This window comes from Necator americanus, chromosome II (assembly GCF_031761385.1).
Source record: "Necator americanus strain Aroian chromosome II, whole genome shotgun sequence".
In the NCBI taxonomy this organism is placed as follows: Eukaryota; Metazoa; Nematoda; class Chromadorea; order Rhabditida; family Ancylostomatidae; genus Necator; species Necator americanus.
In genome coordinates, this window is record NC_087372.1 from 22,725,427 (window position 1) to 22,742,981 (window position 17,555).

Sequence of the window (17,555 nt, forward strand, 5' to 3'; positions counted from 1 at the left end):
TGGAGTATTCGTACACGGCACAGTAGATTATGGAGAGGATGGTGATTCTGTCCATTTCTTCCTAATCGCCGTAAAAAACGGCCCAGAAGATGCAGTGCGTGCACATGGCTGGCGCGCTCCAATTTTCGCTCGTTGTAGAAAATAGCGCGCCGGAACGCTCGAAGCCGTATCTTCCGGGCCGTTTTTACGGCACTTAGGAAGAAATAGACCGAACCACCCTTCTCTCCTCAATCTACGATCCCGTACACGAATACTCCACCTGAAATCCGTACCACCTCAGATTCGTGGGGTGATGCCTTTAAACAAATGTGTTCTCAAGATTTTCACTCTGAAACGGTTTAAATCGATTTGCATCGGCTGAACTTCTACGACTTTCTTCATAATTACCGTCTTTCATAAGTTAAAAGAGTTTGGAAGATTCCAGAAGTTGAGTTTCAGAATGGCAGCACAATCTGAGTTTGAAAGTGTGGAAAACTCTTTGAAGGCTCATCTCCCCGGAAGGGAATACGACGAAGTTCGTCGAATTCTTTATGGGAGGGCTTATCCGTGAGTTTCTCAACAAGAAGTCCAAGCCGCGAAGAACTCATGGGATTGCAGGGAGCTGCCGATTCCACCAGAAGCGAAGGAGACGGCTGCTAGACATAATTTCGAAATTCAAGCCTATGAAATTTCGGCGCAAGAAGAACAGCTGAGAGCCCCGAGAAAGGTAGTAGTGTCTTCCGAAAGTTGTTAACTGAAAATATTTCTATTACTAGTATTATTACTATTACTTTTTGTTATTTTGAAGGCCTCGCTATTTTTTGATCTTCACAGTACGAGAACGGTCTGACATCATTTGACACTACTTTCTTTCATACGTGTCTGGAGTTAACTTTCTGTCAACCTCGACTTCCGTGTCTTATGGAGCACTTTTGTTTAATATACAACACCGCTACTAACTTGTGTCCCAAAATCCGTCGCAAACCGTCGGAATTCATGGAAGCGGGCAAAATTTAATTTTGAAAATACCATTCGAAAGTAAATGAGCTGCTGATTTCAAATATACTTCGAGAATTTACTTTTGACAAATGTGTGGCCTGAAAAGGGCAAAGTTTCGTCAAGCCCCGTTAATTACTTTCACACCTCCGCAATCCTGCCATTGGCATATCTGGCGGATACATCTCCATGGAACGAAGGGGTGCTCATAGGATTTCCGCTTATTTCTCGAAATTGGACAAAATGTTTATTACATCCGTAATCAGGGGGTTATTTAGAGCACTTTGGTACCCCACACCATGTGTTGATTCGAAATTTCCATTCTTTTCAGAAATTGACGAAAGTGCTCCATCGAAGATTAACGAAAAGCCATACTTTCTAAGCTGAGAAAAATCTCCTCGGAAGTTTTCCAACGAGCAACTTTCACTTGACAATAGTTTATATTGTAAGCTTCTAGCTTTGAAAATGCCTAGCTTTTCCAGTGTCAAACATACAACATTACTCTATTTCGTTATTTGATCCAATTTTTGAACAGCTGTCAACGGCTTAGAATTAACGCTTAAGTCTCGCGATTCGGTACTTGCCTAGAGCTCTCCTTCCTTTACGAGGAGTGCATTAGGTGTTAACATTGGATGATAGCTGGTCATGGTTTTCAAGTGACCAAATTGGAAAAAATTTCGTCTGTTATCACAAAATAGAAATTTTTACAGCCTCTATGAATTTTTGCAATACTTCAAATAGCCAGTTCTTCGCACAAAAAGACGCTCTTTCGAATGATGTTGAGTCCACTTTTATTTACTGAGTTCAAAATTTCAACACTGATTCCGCCCTCTTATAGAGCAGGCGATATTCTATAGCTGGAATGGTTGTCGCGGCCCAGGCATGGTCTGCCAGGCATCTCACACCTTCGATAGGTGACTCCTCTGGCGATTCGGCGTCACAGAGCGACAATAATGTTTGAACGTAAATGAACGGTGACGAGAATTCTACACAGTTCTTATTTATAAAAACAGCAGTGATAATTTGAAACGGCTAGGAAGGAAAATGACTGACGAAACTAAACCAAGAAATAAAAAGAAGAGGAGAGGGAAGAAAAGGAAGAAATGAATATCATTCGAATTAAACTCCAAGACACGGAAAATTCAATAATTTGAGAAGTTTTGATTTGTTCCTCCATAAAACGTCTTAATTTATCACACGTTTCTCTTTTTCAGGAGGTTTCTTTCGTTTGTTTGTATTTTGTATTTCCTTCCGAAAGGTTGTGAAATTGGAGAAGCTGTATGGTTCTGATGACTAAGAACTGTGTAGAATTCTCGTCACCGTTCATTTACGTTCAAACATTATTGTCGCTCTGTGACCAGAGGAGTCACCTATCGAAGGTGTGAGATGCCTGGGAGACCATGCCTGGGCCGCGACAACCATTCCAGCTATAGAATATCGCCTGCTCTATAAGAGGTCGGAATCAGTGTTGAAATTTTGAACTCAGTAAATAAAAGTGGACTCAACATCATTCGAAAGAGCGTCTTTTTGTGCGAAGAACTGGCTGTTTGAAGTACTGCAAAAATTCATAGAGGCTGTAAAAATTTCTATTTTGTGATAACAGTCGAAATTTTTTCCAATTTGGTCACTTGAAAACCATTACCAGCTATCATCCAATGTTATCACCTAATGCACTTCTCGTAAAGGAAGGAGAGTTCTTTGTCTAAAACTATTGTCAAGTGAAAGTTGTTCGCTGAAAAATTTCCAAGGAGATTTTTCTTAGCTTGGAAAGTATGGTTTTTCGTTAATCTTCGATGGAGCACTTTCGTCAAGTTCTGAAGAGAATGGAAATTTCGAATCAACATATGATGTGGGGTACCAAAATGCTCTCAATAGCCCCCTGATTACGGATATAATGAATATTTTGTCCAATTTCGAGAAATAAGCGGAAATCCTATAAGCACCCCTTCGTTCCATGGAGATGTATCCGCCAGATATGCCAACGGCAGGATTGCGGAGGTGTGAAAGTAATTAACGGGGCTTGACGAAACTTTGCCCTTTTCAGGCTGCAGATTTGTCAAAAGTAAATTCTCGAAGTATATTTGAAATCAGCAGCTCATTTACTTTCGAATGGTATTTTCAAAATTAAATTTTGCCCGCTTCCATGAATTCCGACGGTTTGCGACGGATTTTGGGACACAAGTTAGTAGCGGTGTTGTAGTCTGCATATCACGAAATTAACTGTGTTAAGATCTGTTCCCGAATGGATAGGGGAAATGGTGTAGTTCACAATTATGAGCTTAATTCCGTCTAGTAATTCAGAAGAGAAAGACAAAAGGCGTGAAAAACAGCCTTAGTTGCACCCATCAACCTTATGATGCAACTTTTTACACGATAGAACGCGAGCTATCCCCTCTTCGCCCTATGTCCACAATCCGACCAGTGTAGCTCAGATAAGCATAAGCAGGAGAGGCTCATCATTCTGTAAATCCACAACAGAATTTCTTCCCTCCCCTTCCCCTATGAAATCTCCTCCCTCTTCCTCTATGATTCAAGTTGTTACGGGGAGTAGAACGACTGCCATCGTTCTCCATCTCCGTACAACTTGAATCATATGGGAAGGAGGAGGGGACCGGTGCAAGCAAAGCTGTTTCTTACTCCTTCTTCTTTATTACCAGGCAGAATTGGTGGTCTAGTCGTGAGCTACTACTGAATTCTTACCCATATCCATTCGGTAAGATCCCAACACCGCCAATTTCGTGCTATGCTACCTTTCAAACAAGTAAGTGAATTTCTTCGAAAATGAACTCCGATGAAGCAGAAGCCCATCTATGGAAAAGATATTTATGGTGCTGGGGGTTTTGAGTGGAAGCCTGTCGGGATGCATGTGTGTTTGTGGTGCATTTATGTATTCATGCGGTGTGATGCTTGTGTGTGAAACGAAATGCATTCGGTCCTCACTGGAACAGGGCCGTGATGCCCCTTGAAATGGTCATGATTGCTACCTTTTCTGTCTGCCTCTACGAATTCTGCTGAAATAAGAACTGAGAAGCAAGGATTATTTGTTCGGAATACCGGCTATGCTTACGGAAGTGGCTGCCGGTAGACCACAGCAGGGACGCCTTAGGCTATCTGTGATAATTAAAGGCATCACCCCACGAATCTGAGGGGGTACGGATTTCAGGTGGAGTATTCGTATACGGGATCGTAGATTATGGAGAGAAGGGTGTTTCCGTCCATTAGTTCCTAATTGCCGTAAAAAACGACCCGAAAGATATGGCTTCGAGTATTCCGGCGCGCTATTTTCCACAACGAGTCCGATTGGAGCGTGCCAGCTGTGTGCACACGCCGCATCTTCCTCAAATTCGTGGGGTGATGCCTTTAAGCCACGCCCACCAATCACCACGTCACCAAGGTCGTTCAAAAATCTTTCTTTCATTCAAAAAGCTGAAACTTCCTTGCTTTGTTTTTGAAAACTTCTTTGACGGAATACAGCTAGGTGTCAAAATGCGAAACCTTCAATCAAGAACTTTTTGAACCAACGATGCATTCGAAAGTTTTTTCATCACTTCACGCTTTATTTAATTGTGAGCAAATTCGAATTTATCAAGCAATAACTATTAAAATTTTGACACCATTTATATCTCGATCCAGTTATCTATTATTTATCCGATTCTCTGAAATTAAACGAAATGATTTCCTACAAGATATGCTGGTATTAGTTGACACTTGAAGTTGGCTGTTTGCTTGTTTTACAGAAATAAGTAAAACGATTATTTTCTACTTCTGGCATTTCGTATGGAGTCGTTTGATAATAACTTTGCACGTGGACGATTGATGCTCCGTGTGGAGACAATAGCACAGATAGCATGATCTTGCGAGGCATCTTTCGGACCTTATAAGACGATGGGGGATATATGGGGACGTGGGACATAAAGCGAAAGCAGTGCATTGGTCTGTTGACGCTACTAATTGCGGCGCAGCGCAATTAACATTCGTAGTTGCCAACCAATTCCCCTAAGGTAAGCTGTCGCAGAAGCTGTGGGTACCTAACAATACACACCCGTTCTCACATCGTTCTTCCAGGTTCGCGTCGCCTGCGTTCAGAACTCCATCGCGCTGCCCACAAACGCACCAATCGAGGAGCAAAGAAAAGCGATTCATGCAAAAGTTGGAGGAATGATCGAAACGGCAGCCGTGGCCGGTGCGAACATAGTGTGCTTGCAAGAGACATTTAGTAAGTTGATCCTTTCTGTTACTCAACTGGCTATTGCACGACGTAATTTCATTCCAGTGATGCCATTTGCGTTCTGCACCCGCGAAAGGCTTCCGTGGACCGAGTTCGCAGAATCTGCGGAACATGGTCCCTCGACAAAGTTTATGTGTGAGGTAGGCGTTCATAAAAGTAAAATGTAGTTCTTCCTTCTAGCTCTGCACATATTTTACTGAAGAGACCCAAAGTACGCGTGCCTTAAATTTTAGTATTTTTTCCCTTCTTTGTATTTATTTCGTTGAGTATTTCCTTTTCTTACAAGCTTCATTTCTCAGTTACTGAAATGGATTATAGCAACCTACTAAGTGCGCTGTTTTCTACTAAGGACACTTATATTCGCTGACGTCTCGATGAGAATAAACCTCAAGAACTTGAGAAGTTATTTTTCTAAATGAAATCTAGGCATGTACATTCAAGAGCCATCCTCACGATATGTTTTCCTAACTAAGGGGAAATGATGGCATATTGAACTCGCAGAAACCTGTGATCTTATCATTCTTCCAATCTAACTTCTAAATTTGGAAGCAGGAAGATGTTGCATAGGTAAGAACTCACCAACAAAAAGGAAGTGTACACATGTTCTTTTTGCCTGAGCGGAAAGGAGAGAACAGCAGCGAAAGAAACGATTAGCAGAATGCTGGGAGAAGCAGAGATTTGCACAATAACAGTAATACATTTTGTTAGTCCGTAAAGATCGAGATGTACGCGGTAGCCCAGAGAGATTGGGTTATTTTAACTTTGGATTTCTGGGAACCTTTGCTGCTAATGCTCTCGGTTGTTAGAGACGGGCATGAGGATAACGCTTCGCTGAAACGACTGATACGGTTTGTCAAGAAAATTAGCGTTCCCTAATTAACCCCGATCTAAGGCTTAAATTAATATTGATGACACAACTACAGATAAGTCGAAGCATCCAGGTAGAAGCCGCTGAAAGCATGTAAATAGGCACCATTGGCGTTTCGGCATCAAAGTGCGGAGTGCAGGTTCTCGGTTTAGGGCAAGGATTACGAACGTAGTGGTTATCGAAACAGGAGGCGGTTGCAAAATGAACGATTGTGGAAAGTGTTCGAGTGTTTGTTGCTTGGTTGCTTGTATAAAATCAAAGTTGCGCGTTGAAAAGATGGCCTCGGTGAGGAAAGTCGAAATCCGCTTCGAAGTTCAGAATCTGGCTGTGTAGGCTTCGAATACCGCCCCCACATCTCGGAACGCTCTCCTGAGAATGCATGTGCAGTATGTGGTCATTCTTTGGTTGACCAGGGCGAAAGCCACGTATTTCATAACGATTCCTTAGTGATGTTTGACAAGCTGATCCAGAATGATCCACTTCAAAACCCTGTGCATTACTCGCAGAAGTGATATTTCTCGGTGATTCGTGGGCTTACCGATCGCTTTTTGCAAATAGAAATTATGATAACGTCTCTCCACAAGTTGGACATACTTTCTTCGATTCATATTAAGCAAATTTTCGTTATCTGACGATTCTCTGAAGGAGTAAAAGATTGCAGCAATCTTGCACCAATTCCATCGAATTTCTGCATTTCCCACTCTTCGTTTGCCGGACACAAGCCAGATCTTCCAACTCCGTCTGTTCTTCGATGTCTGCAATGTATGTCAGTCGTTAGACGCGCACGTGTTCAGGGAAGGACAGCATTTGCGGGTTCAGCGAGGTATTAGTTAGTATTAGTATGTTCCCTCCAGATGTGCAGGGTTGCCTCCACGATAGCGGCTTCGTTGCCAGTGCTGAGAATAGGCGAACACCTTTTCGTCTTGAAACTACTGTGTAGGCTAGTAGTACTGTGTAGGCTTTCCTCGGGCTTTTGCTCCCTCACACCTTCTGACACCCCTTCGCTCTTGACGTCCTTCTTCTTTCTTACGAACACGTTTCAGCTGATGACGCAATCTCGTTCTTTGACGCTCCTCCTGGCTGAGATTACCAGCAGCGCGGGCACACATACAGAATTACGTGGATCTTTTCTCCGAGGAAAGCCTGTACAGTACTGGAGCAGAATAGTTTCAAGACGAAAAGCCTTTTCTAAGCATTGGCAACGGCGAAGGCGAACTTCTTTCTCAGTTTCAAATGTGAAAGTGTTTTCTCTGCAGCGTCCTGAATAGATTTAGTGAAGAGTCAAAGACATCCACTCTATCCTCTGCTGCATACTTCACTATTTATCAGAACACATTGGCGGAATTTCTTTCTGCACACTCCGCCCTTTAGACGTGCCATCTCCATTTTTGGCTGAAGTTGAATCCTTGTTCAAGTTCCTCCCAAGTTTTTTTTTGAACCATACCTTTAGGCTGAGAAAAGGTGATCGTAGGAATCGATTGACCAAGCAATGACCCATAGCTCTAGATTTTCAGGAACTTAATCGAACTGAACTTTTATGTTGGCAGCATTCTGTTGCGCAGCTATTCGGACGTTGAAGAAATGATTTGTAGGTAATCTCACGATAGCGTTCCACATCAGATCATGTAAACAGTAGGCTACTATTTAAGCAGCCGATTTCATTATTGTTTCCACTTAGTGAGGAAGGCATGCTACCAACCTATGCAAACATGCAAAGAAATAGGGACGCAGAGGATTTATAGAGTTGAGAAGCAGCGCGCGCAGTGGGTGTGAAACGTTGGCAACATCCTATTTACCTTTTGCAAAGTTACTGTGCGAAGCACATGAAGTTATCGCGCGATAGTACTACAGTGTGGGACAACAATTTCACGCCGTTGAACTCGTTGCAGCCCATTTCATAGCTGTCTAGCACCGGCGCTCCAGTCTGACGTTATGGGACCCGTTGCACCCCATTTTATAGCCTTTTGGCGTCGGCGCACCAATCCGACGCCGGTGGGCTCGTCGCACTCTTTTTTACCGCTGTACAACGCCGGCGCACAAATCCAACACCTTTGAACACTTGTCACCCTCTTTGTGGAATTCTGTTTCACACACACGCAGACAGACAGAGACATACACATACGTGACAAACCCGTTATTATACAGCATGGTCATGATAGTATATCTGCGTTATAGTGTGCATACAGTCTATTCTAACGTTGAAAATAATGCGATTTCCGATTGATCATACAAATGTGTTGTTATTGAATGCATACAAAATACCAGCTTTCTTACACAAACCATAAATCGAAAAAAATCGTAAAATAAATCTATTGTCATTCATTATATCCCTGGTGAGACTACAAGAAGAGGAAAAAACAGATACAGAAAGAAATGACAAGAAGAACATTCACGTTCGAAACTCTTCCACGGTAGACGTACGAACTAAAACTGATGTGCATTTGTTTTAGCTGGCAGCTAGACATGGCATTGTCATTATCTCACCAATTCTTGAAAGGGACGAGTCAAAAGATGATGTGATTTGGAACGCCGCAGTCGTAATCTCTCACACTGGTAAAGTTATCGGAAAGAGCAGGAAGAATCATATCCCGAGAGTGGGAGACTTCAATGAGGTGGGATAGCTATGGCAGTAGCAAATTCACACATTCTTTTTTACACATAGGACTAGAAATCCCATTTTTACAAACACATATTTATCAAATATGAAGTCCAGAGTCAAGTATTTTTAAAAGTATTCCTCCATTGCTCACACAATTTCCAGGGTTTTCTCCTCAGAATATTTTACTTCTCATATCGAACAATTGCAATCACTCCAGCTGTAGCTGTTAGGTCTGCATTCTGCAAACACCTCTTTGCTTCGTGCGTGTAAAAATTGTTCGTAGTTGACAGGGAACCTAATTCAGAGCTGTACTTTTTTCTACCTTCCTTTCCCCTGTTTTGCTTCTGCTGATAAGAACACATTTTACGTTTTCCATCCGTCCTTAGATCTCAATTATTTAAACATTATTCTCGCTTAAGGTACTGTAGCATCCCTGTAAGCGCTAAAAATTCCGTTTTGCTTCTTCGTAACATCTTTTTTGTAATGTTGAGACAAATTTCAATCTGTTTGAAGTCTTCACAATTACGAGAAACTTAGAGAGAAACTGAAATTCACAAGTTTTCAGAAATCATGTAGCAAACTCAGTGATGCTAAAAGCCTCTGCTTGTGTGTTCGATTCAGTAGGAAGGACCACTTTTTGCGTGTCCAGCTTTAGCATACAGCAGTATTCGGTGCTCCTGTTAGCGAATCAGCTTTTTTCTGCAAGAATATATTAGCGTTAACAAAATATCTGCAGTGTGATTTTCGCATGTGGCGTTTTTTTTCACAAAGCCTGCAAGTAGCATTAAATTCGTTCATTTTTACATCAAATTCCTATTGATGATCACGGCGAGGGTTGTCTTGTGTAGCTGTCTTTGTATCCCTGACATGACAATTTAAAATTCTCTCTCAAAGATTCTACATACGCTTTGCATAGTATTGATTCGTTCATGCAAAGTGTAAGCAAAGAACCAAAAATTGATCTGTTTCGCTCGCTGCCGTCGGTAAGGAAAGTTAAGGATGGTTTGGTACACGTGTCGTATTGCAGGCGAACTACTACATGGAATCAACACTTGGTCATCCAGTCTTTCAAACAGCTTTCGGTGAGTTTTTCTTCTGCTGCAAGTGGTCGGCGCAATTTCCTCAACCAGCAGAATTCGAGCATTTTGTTAGGCAATAAGGGATTGATATGTGAATGCTGGATGAATGAGATATTTCAGGTAAGATTGCCATCAACATTTGCTATGGACGTCATCATCCGCAGAATTGGATGATGTACGCCTTGAATGGAGCGGAGATTATTTTCAATCCTTCTGCCACTACAGGAGATTTAAGGTGGAAAGGAAAAAAATTCCAAAATTAGAGACAGTGATAGTATATTTATTACCCGAAATTTTCTTTCAATATTGCTTCAGTGAACCTTTGTGGGGCATCGAAGCTCGTAACGCAGCTATCGCCAACCACTGCTATACAGTTGCCATAAATCGGGTGGGAACGGAAGAATTTCCACACGAATTCACTTCTGGAAATGCACTCCCGGGTAGGTAATATTTCCGAAAATCATTCTCGAGATGTGCACAACAGTCTTTTAAAAATCTCCAAGTCCTCTCTTCTTGAAATCTTGACATTAAGAAGTATATTTATGTTTTCTTGTTATGCCAACCAAGGTTTAGGTGAAACTTTATTATTGGGCTGACGTTTCGACAAACTCGTTCTTGTCAAAGGCCTGAAAATGGTTCAAGGTCGTTGACAAATCCCAGTCCCATGCATGTCCCATTAAACCCCTTACTCCTTACCAAGCCTCGATATTGTTCTAAGTACACCACGCAAAACCTCCAGAAGGAAAACAAATGATCAGTCTCACTGACTAGCGGGGCCGGTGAACCACCGCGCTCTTATGGATTGTCACCAAGGCGAATGAGATCTACGCATTGTGCAGTATCCTCAAGTACTAATGTAATGATTGAGGAACGAGGAGCCTTCTGTTGTGTATAATACTGTGCAGTATCACTACGCACTGTGCTGTATTCTCAACATTAGTATTTGAGGATACTGCACAGTGCGTAGATCTCATTCGTCTTGGTGGTCATCCGTAAGGACGCTGTGGTTGCGGCGTTCGCAGCGAGCACCGCAAGGAGTCTTTCCGTCTTTGCGTCCCTCAGAAACATATTTTGGTTGTAAGAAAGTAATCCTCTTTTCTCAGCAACCATCCAATTTTAACAATTAAATCAACCGCATCTTGGAAAGATCGCGATCTTTCCTGACATTTTTTTCTGGAACTATTCTAAAGGAAGTCTTTCTCCGCACGCACTTTCTCGTATACACTAGCTCGGCCGTAATCGTAATAAGCTTCAATGGTCTTTATCACATTGGCGACCCGCATATTAATACGGAGCATAAGAGCTATTTTTTACTGGCCGCGATCACGCGTAGGTCACGTTGCCCCAGCACTACCCCTGTATTAACTCTTTTTTCCTGTTCTCGGTACTCTTTCATCGTAAATGCTCCTCTCCTGCGTCGTTCTGTCGTCAGTGTGTTGAAGAAACAAGAATAAAGGCTGTGAGCATTGCGACATTCAAATTCTCATCGTTTACAACAATACGTGTGTGCGAAATCCCGCTCACACTTAGATCATGCCCAGGTGCAGTAACAAGTGGTACACTGTTGGGTATGCAAACCAATAAAACAGGAATCTACTCTGGAAGGGTTTCTGCTATCACCTGCTTACCTCATTTAATACGTTTTGCTATTCTAACCACAGGAGACAAAGAACCTCAAATTTTAGCTCATCGCGACTTTGGTCATTTCTACGGCAGCAGTTATATTGCAGCTCCTGACGGCAGTCGAACACCGGTAAGTGATGGACATGAGGAAGGATTTCTTGTTTCATTAGTCCATCTCGTGACAACTGCTATTGTAGATCACCATACAAGCACGTGTACATCTTTTTCTTCAAATTTTCTAATAGATCATTTGTTTTATGGGACTGCAGCACGTATACTTCATTACAGTTGCAAAAGAAACTGCACTGAAGTGCGGTTGCGCAATACACATCGAAAACTGAAAGTCATATTGGTGAATACGAAATGGCGAACTGCATTTTGGACCTCTCCCATTCCGCAATTATTTTGTTGGAGAGGGGTGCTCGGGATTTTGCAGTGAAATAGCTTTCTGTTTTCGAAACGAAAATACCATTCACCTTCGATAAGAGGATAAAGGATAAAGTGTCTGGCGTTAATCAATCCGCTTGGGATGCGCCCCCATGTTCACTTCAATTCGGAATCGTTTGAGGTTTACGAACGTGTAACTGGCCTATACAATGGCTTGCGGGGGCTAGCCGATGTGTCAAGTCAGTGTTTTTATCCTCCCAGACTAGTCTGGTGCCAATTTGTGTTTGTAGTGGATAAGGAAGCGCCAAAGCCGCATGATGAGGACGCGCTTCCCGCAGCAGGCGACGCGAAGTATGTGCTTGCACTTTTCTTGCTTCGAGAGCCATGTCAAGGCTAGTCACGGGACGGTATCGCGTGCCAGAGCAAAGCCGTCACGCTGGTTCGTTGCGAATGCATTCTTGACGTGCGGAGAGCTAGCTTCGAAGAAATGTATACCTTGCACCTGCACGAGTAACGAAAACAATTTTATGCCGTTTCAGTCTTTCAACCTTATGGGCGTGATGGTGCGGGTGCAGTGCAGTTGGTAAGAGGTCGGACTGTAACTGACGATCGATTTTCCGAAACCCCCCTAATGTCAAAAGATCCTTTCTTCTTTCCGGGGTCGAAAATTGGTACCAGGATCGTCCGGCAGGATAAAAACACTGATTTGATACATCGGCTTGCCCCCTTAAGTCATTGTATAGGCCAGCACGAGTCCAAAAAGTCCCAGCGATTCCGAACTTCATTCAAGTCCGTTAACTCATCTCTAGCAGATTAGTATACCAGATACTTTTCATCGTTCATGAGTCGGGCGTGTTGCCTCGTTGACTGAAATGAGGCATGTCAGGTTTCTGATTCCTAAGTTTTTAAGGGGGAGGGGGGGGATGATTTCAGCCATTATTTCAACTTACGTCAGCTACACGGTACTACATACATCCTTCTACAGTCCTTCCTGGTGGAACCCATAATTGAAGACTGTAAGAAGGATATATGTAGTAGCTGCATAGTTGTACGTTTATAATTCAAATGTAATATAGATTTGTTTCAACAGCTTACTACTGACGACGTTTTCTTAGTGCGAAGACTTCAGATGGTGATCTCCCAATCTTGGCGGTGATCTTCCACTATTGCAAATACATGTCTAATTTCTTAACACTTATTGCATTCTAGCGCAGTTTTCTTTCAAAGCCAAGAATATTCCGAACGCAATTCCTTTGTTTAATTAGTTATTCCAGTCAAACTTACATGCTTACAACCTACTTACAGCAGCCACACAGGTTCAGTTAATTATGTTAAGCATTCTTTTCTTCCTATTAGTATTAAATTAGGCGCTTTATATTATTTATTGATGCCTCATCAATCGAATCACTGCATCTCGAAAATTCCTGAAATATAACATCGTAAACAATAGGTGTTCTAATACTAAGTAAGTTAGTCAGGAATATGAGACCAATCTTACCATTTCTCAGTTCACCACAAATACAGTCAGTAGCTGCACATCAAAAAATAAATGTTTAATCAAATTTGACGCACGATCTCCAGTCTCCAACTTTGTATAGCGCCTCTCACCATGTTTTGGAATTCAGAGGAGCTTTTCTTTAGTTTTTAACAATATTTTTTTTTCGAAAATTAACGATAGAAATGTTAATTGTCAATTTTCAGTCTCTTTCGAGAACGAAAGACGGAGTGTTGCTAGCGGAGATAGATCTTAACCTTTGCCGACAGACCAAGGATAGTTGGTGCTTCAGGGTAAGCTCTTGCGAAGGATTTTAGTAGTGGTTAATTAAAGCCGCTGCCTCTATGGAATATAACGTGTATTTTGAAAAATGTTCCTACAGATGACGCAAAGGCTGGACATGTATGCGAAACTATTCGAGAAAGCCGCTCGTTCCGATTATAAGCCAAATGTCATAAGAGAGGTCTAGAATGGAATTGTATTGGAAATAAATCTTGCTCGCTCTCATTTGCTTAATGCATTTTTTTTTCTGCTAAGCTGTACGACAAGTGGGTGCATTTGTAGGAATTCAAAAGGTGAAAGCTTTCAATTTGTGGGAAGTGATCCGAATTTCGTCAAACGAATTCTACAGTCGTGATGATATCTGGTCAGCTGAGCACATCTTAGCTCATTTTCTTTTAGATTAATGTGTACACGGACGTGTTGAAATCTTCACTCCTGCTGGTGTTTCTGCAAGTGCGGTGATCTATCGGGACAAATATTATCAGCTCTACAATAAATGATCCAAGTGTAATTTTAGGCTTCGCAATTAGGACTGGAAACGAGAACCGTAGCCTAGAATCGAAAAGTTTTTGGCTGCTTGGCTGGCTAAATGTAGAGAGACGACGTGAAGTTGGACATCGTTATAAGGATTCAATTTGCTGTTCAACTAGGAGTCATTTTTCGTTACGGTCCTCTTAGCTTGCTTCCAAAATATCAGAGATAAGGTGTTTGCGTAATATCCGCAATTGTCACCTCACATTTAAAATCGGCCCCGTTTTGATTAGTGTCTTGCAGTATGGCCATACAGTGGAATCACACGATTTTCTTACCCCAAATGTGTCTTAATTCCTCTGCAGAGTAGTGGCCTAGCTGTCCCTTCAATGTATGTATCTCGAATATTTCAGCGCTCATTGGAGTTGAAGAGAATACAGACCTATTTTCTCCATCGATGTTCCTTTTCAGAAGATTTGTAGTGTACTGACCTAACCTTCCCATTTTTTCTAGATATTACCTTCGGGAAGTCTAGAAATCTTATCACATGAATCAAAATTAATTAGCTTATAAAAAAGTTTTGAACTTAATTGTAACAGTAATACTCATCCCCGTTACTTTTGAAAGCTGGAGTGCTCCGTTTTCAACGAAACTTTTCTTGTACATAGTTTAAAGCTATTAGACACATCCTTCCCTCATATTTCGCGTTGGGATTTCTCCTGTTTCTTTTTGTTTTTTTTTTTAACAAGTTCACCTCACATTACAAAATCCTAGTAGATGTGTCTGATTCTCCAAAACAATTTGGTAGCTCGTGCATTATATCCTAGCTGGTGATGCAGCATATGATTAGCGGCAGATAAGCAGAGTCAGTTGTATAGGTAGCAACGAAAGTGAATTTCCGCAGGATACGCACCATTGCTAATTGCTCTGCCGAAGAATGATCGGGGCATGCTCGAAAATCCGCCGGGATATTTGAAAAAAAAAGCTTAAGAATCTGAAGAGTCAATTTAGAACAGCTCTGCGTTTCGTTTTTAGATTCTCAATTTTCTTATTTCTAGATTCTTATTTTAGGCCCGGTTTGGGACCTAGTTTTGCAAAATGACAGTGAAAATGCGGAATGCTCCCTACAGATTCATGATCCCGGTGCTTCAGAAGCACTCAGAGACTTCTATTCTTTCGAGTGAGCAGCTTTTCACTCTAGTATGAGTGAAATAGAGGAGCGTAGGGTGTACTAGTGACGAGATCAACCGAAGCAGAGTTGTTCTGTTCTCTCTGATTTCTGGATTTGTAGGTAGGGTTTAAAGGCAGCATACCACGAATCTGAGGTGGTGCAGATTTCAGATGCAGTATTCGTATACGGGATGGGAGACTACGGAGGAGGAGGTGATTCCGTCCATTTCTTGCTAATTGCCGTAAAAAAGATGCGGCGCCGCACAAGACTGGCGCGCTCCAATCGAACCTCTTGTACAAAATGGTGCGCCAAAACGAATGAAGCCGTATCTTCGGAGCCGTTTTTTACGGCAATTAGGAAGGCATTAATAACGGCATTAATAAAACAATATAAGAAGTATGTAAAAAAATCCAATTTCTGACAAATAAGAGTCCAAATCTTAATTTAATATTTTTGATACTCAGTTACGCAGCCTAAACCTGTCCTTTAAAAATTGTCATTAGAGCACATTATTTTCCAAACAAGTGAATTGGAAGAATTGGTATCATAATAAATAGTATAAAGACGACTTACAAGAACTGATACAAAGAAGAGTAATTCTATAGTTGGAAACTAATTAAGTATCAATAAGAACTAAATGTATGTATATTGCATTGGATGAGATATATAAATACCTATACATTAATTAAGATTTAAGCCTTATGTCTATAGTAATTATATGATGCTTAGCCCAAATAGTATAAAAATATAAAAAATAAAGGAATATTGAAGTATGAAAGTCATCTATCACTCATAATACTAGAACTATCTAATAACTACATCCTATCTTATTAATTACCATGCTGTACATGCCCATTAATTACCTCATTAATGAATTTATTAATACGCTTGGTATCATCTGTTAGTCCATACTTACAGAGAATAGCTTTGTTTTTATACAAACATTTGAAAATACCAGTATATATAAAGTAATGTGAATAATTATTATCTAATAGTTGGATTTTCATTTCTATAAGCTTCTTAGTGAAAAATTCTATATTGGAGCAAACATTAGAGATCCTTAGTGTTTCTATATAAATAGTCGCAATCTTAACGTGTTCTGAAATGTTGGAATTAGCATGTGGAAGCCTAATGACATGAAAATTAAAGGAGTCAGTTTTGTTATATAGTTTAGTTGAGATTTTATTATCTTTTATCATAACACTTATATCGAAGAAATCACAATAATGTCGATCGGAATGTGTCTTTTTAATTTCTAGGATATTGTTATAAACTTTATTAAGAATATGATCAATTGTATTTTCTTCATAGTTATGAATTATAAGTAAATCATCCATATATCTGTAAGGAATAAAAACGTCTTTATTATTCTTTTTAATACCTTTAGAATATTTAAATTCCATATTAGCCAGGGTAATATCCGCTTATAGAGGGCTAAAATTATCACCTTGGGGAACACTTTGCTTTTGTTTATACGCTGTTTCTCCAAAAATACAATAGCTATTATTTAAGAGATAATCAATGTGATATATAATAACTTTGATATGATAAAGCTTGCAGTTTTGGTAGGAAGTTTCATTGGTATAAAATACTTTGTTTCCTTTAAGCGCAACGTAAGATTTGTTAGCGTTTTTGAAACATAGATTTAAAAATTCAATAATATTATTGAGAACAACTGCATGTTTCAAATTAGTAAACATATCCGTAAAATCTGCTGAAAAAACTTTCAAATTACTACCTTTGATGTTGACAAGATCTTGCGAAATATTAATGTTATCAATTGACCAATATGTTTTAAAGGCATCACCCCACGAATCTGAGGTGGTGCAGATTTCAGGTGGAGTATTCGTATACGGGATGGGAGACTACGGAGAGGGAGGTGATTCCGTCCATTTCTTGCTGATTGCCGTAAAAAACGGCCCGGAAGATGCGGCGCCGCACAAGACTGGCGCGCTCCAATCGAACCTCTTGTTCAAAATGGTGCGCCAAAACGAATGAAGCCGTATCTTCCGGGCCGTTTTTAACGGCAATTAGGAAGAAATGGACGGGATCACCCGCCTCTCCGTAGTCTCCCATCCTGTATACGAATACTCCACCTGAAATCTGCACCACCTCAGATTCGTGGGGTGATACCTTTAATAGTATGATTTCTACTGTTAATGACACTATTGTAGTTAATGAAGTGTCTCTTAAGATACTTGAAAATTGTAAGTAGTTCAACGGATAAAGGTTTAAGACTACTCTTCTGTGCGCCAGTAATGTATCTAAACTTAATCGGATTTTTATGTACTTTAGGAATAGCATAAATGTTGAGTAAAGTCCCATTTTCAATAATTTTTAATTTATTTTTCAAGCAGAAGAACTTATGTTTTAATGT

The 17,555-nt window shown here is 40.8% G+C and overlaps 1 protein-coding gene across 2 annotated transcripts; it reads left to right on the forward strand.

The window, feature by feature from the left end:
• Positions 1–439: 439 nt before the first annotated feature.
• Positions 440–14,092, forward strand: RB195_019069 (uncharacterized protein; the record flags this gene model as incomplete). Of its 2 annotated transcripts, XM_064186761.1 has the most annotated exons (13): positions 440–546; positions 598–706; positions 5,041–5,191; positions 5,249–5,343; positions 8,522–8,683; positions 9,698–9,752; positions 9,870–9,984; positions 10,065–10,189; positions 11,435–11,502; positions 13,461–13,547; positions 13,637–13,717; positions 13,936–13,989; positions 14,054–14,092. In XM_064186761.1, the coding sequence occupies 13 exons, from the start codon at positions 440–442 to the stop codon at positions 14,090–14,092; spliced, it is 1,248 nt and encodes a 415-aa protein (XP_064042642.1). The 2 variants fall into 2 exon arrangements, with proteins under 2 accessions (XP_064042642.1, XP_013303706.2); XM_013448252.2 differs by lacking the exons at positions 13,936–13,989; positions 14,054–14,092 and having other exon boundaries at positions 13,637–13,723.
• Positions 14,093–17,555: the final 3,463 nt, after the last annotated feature.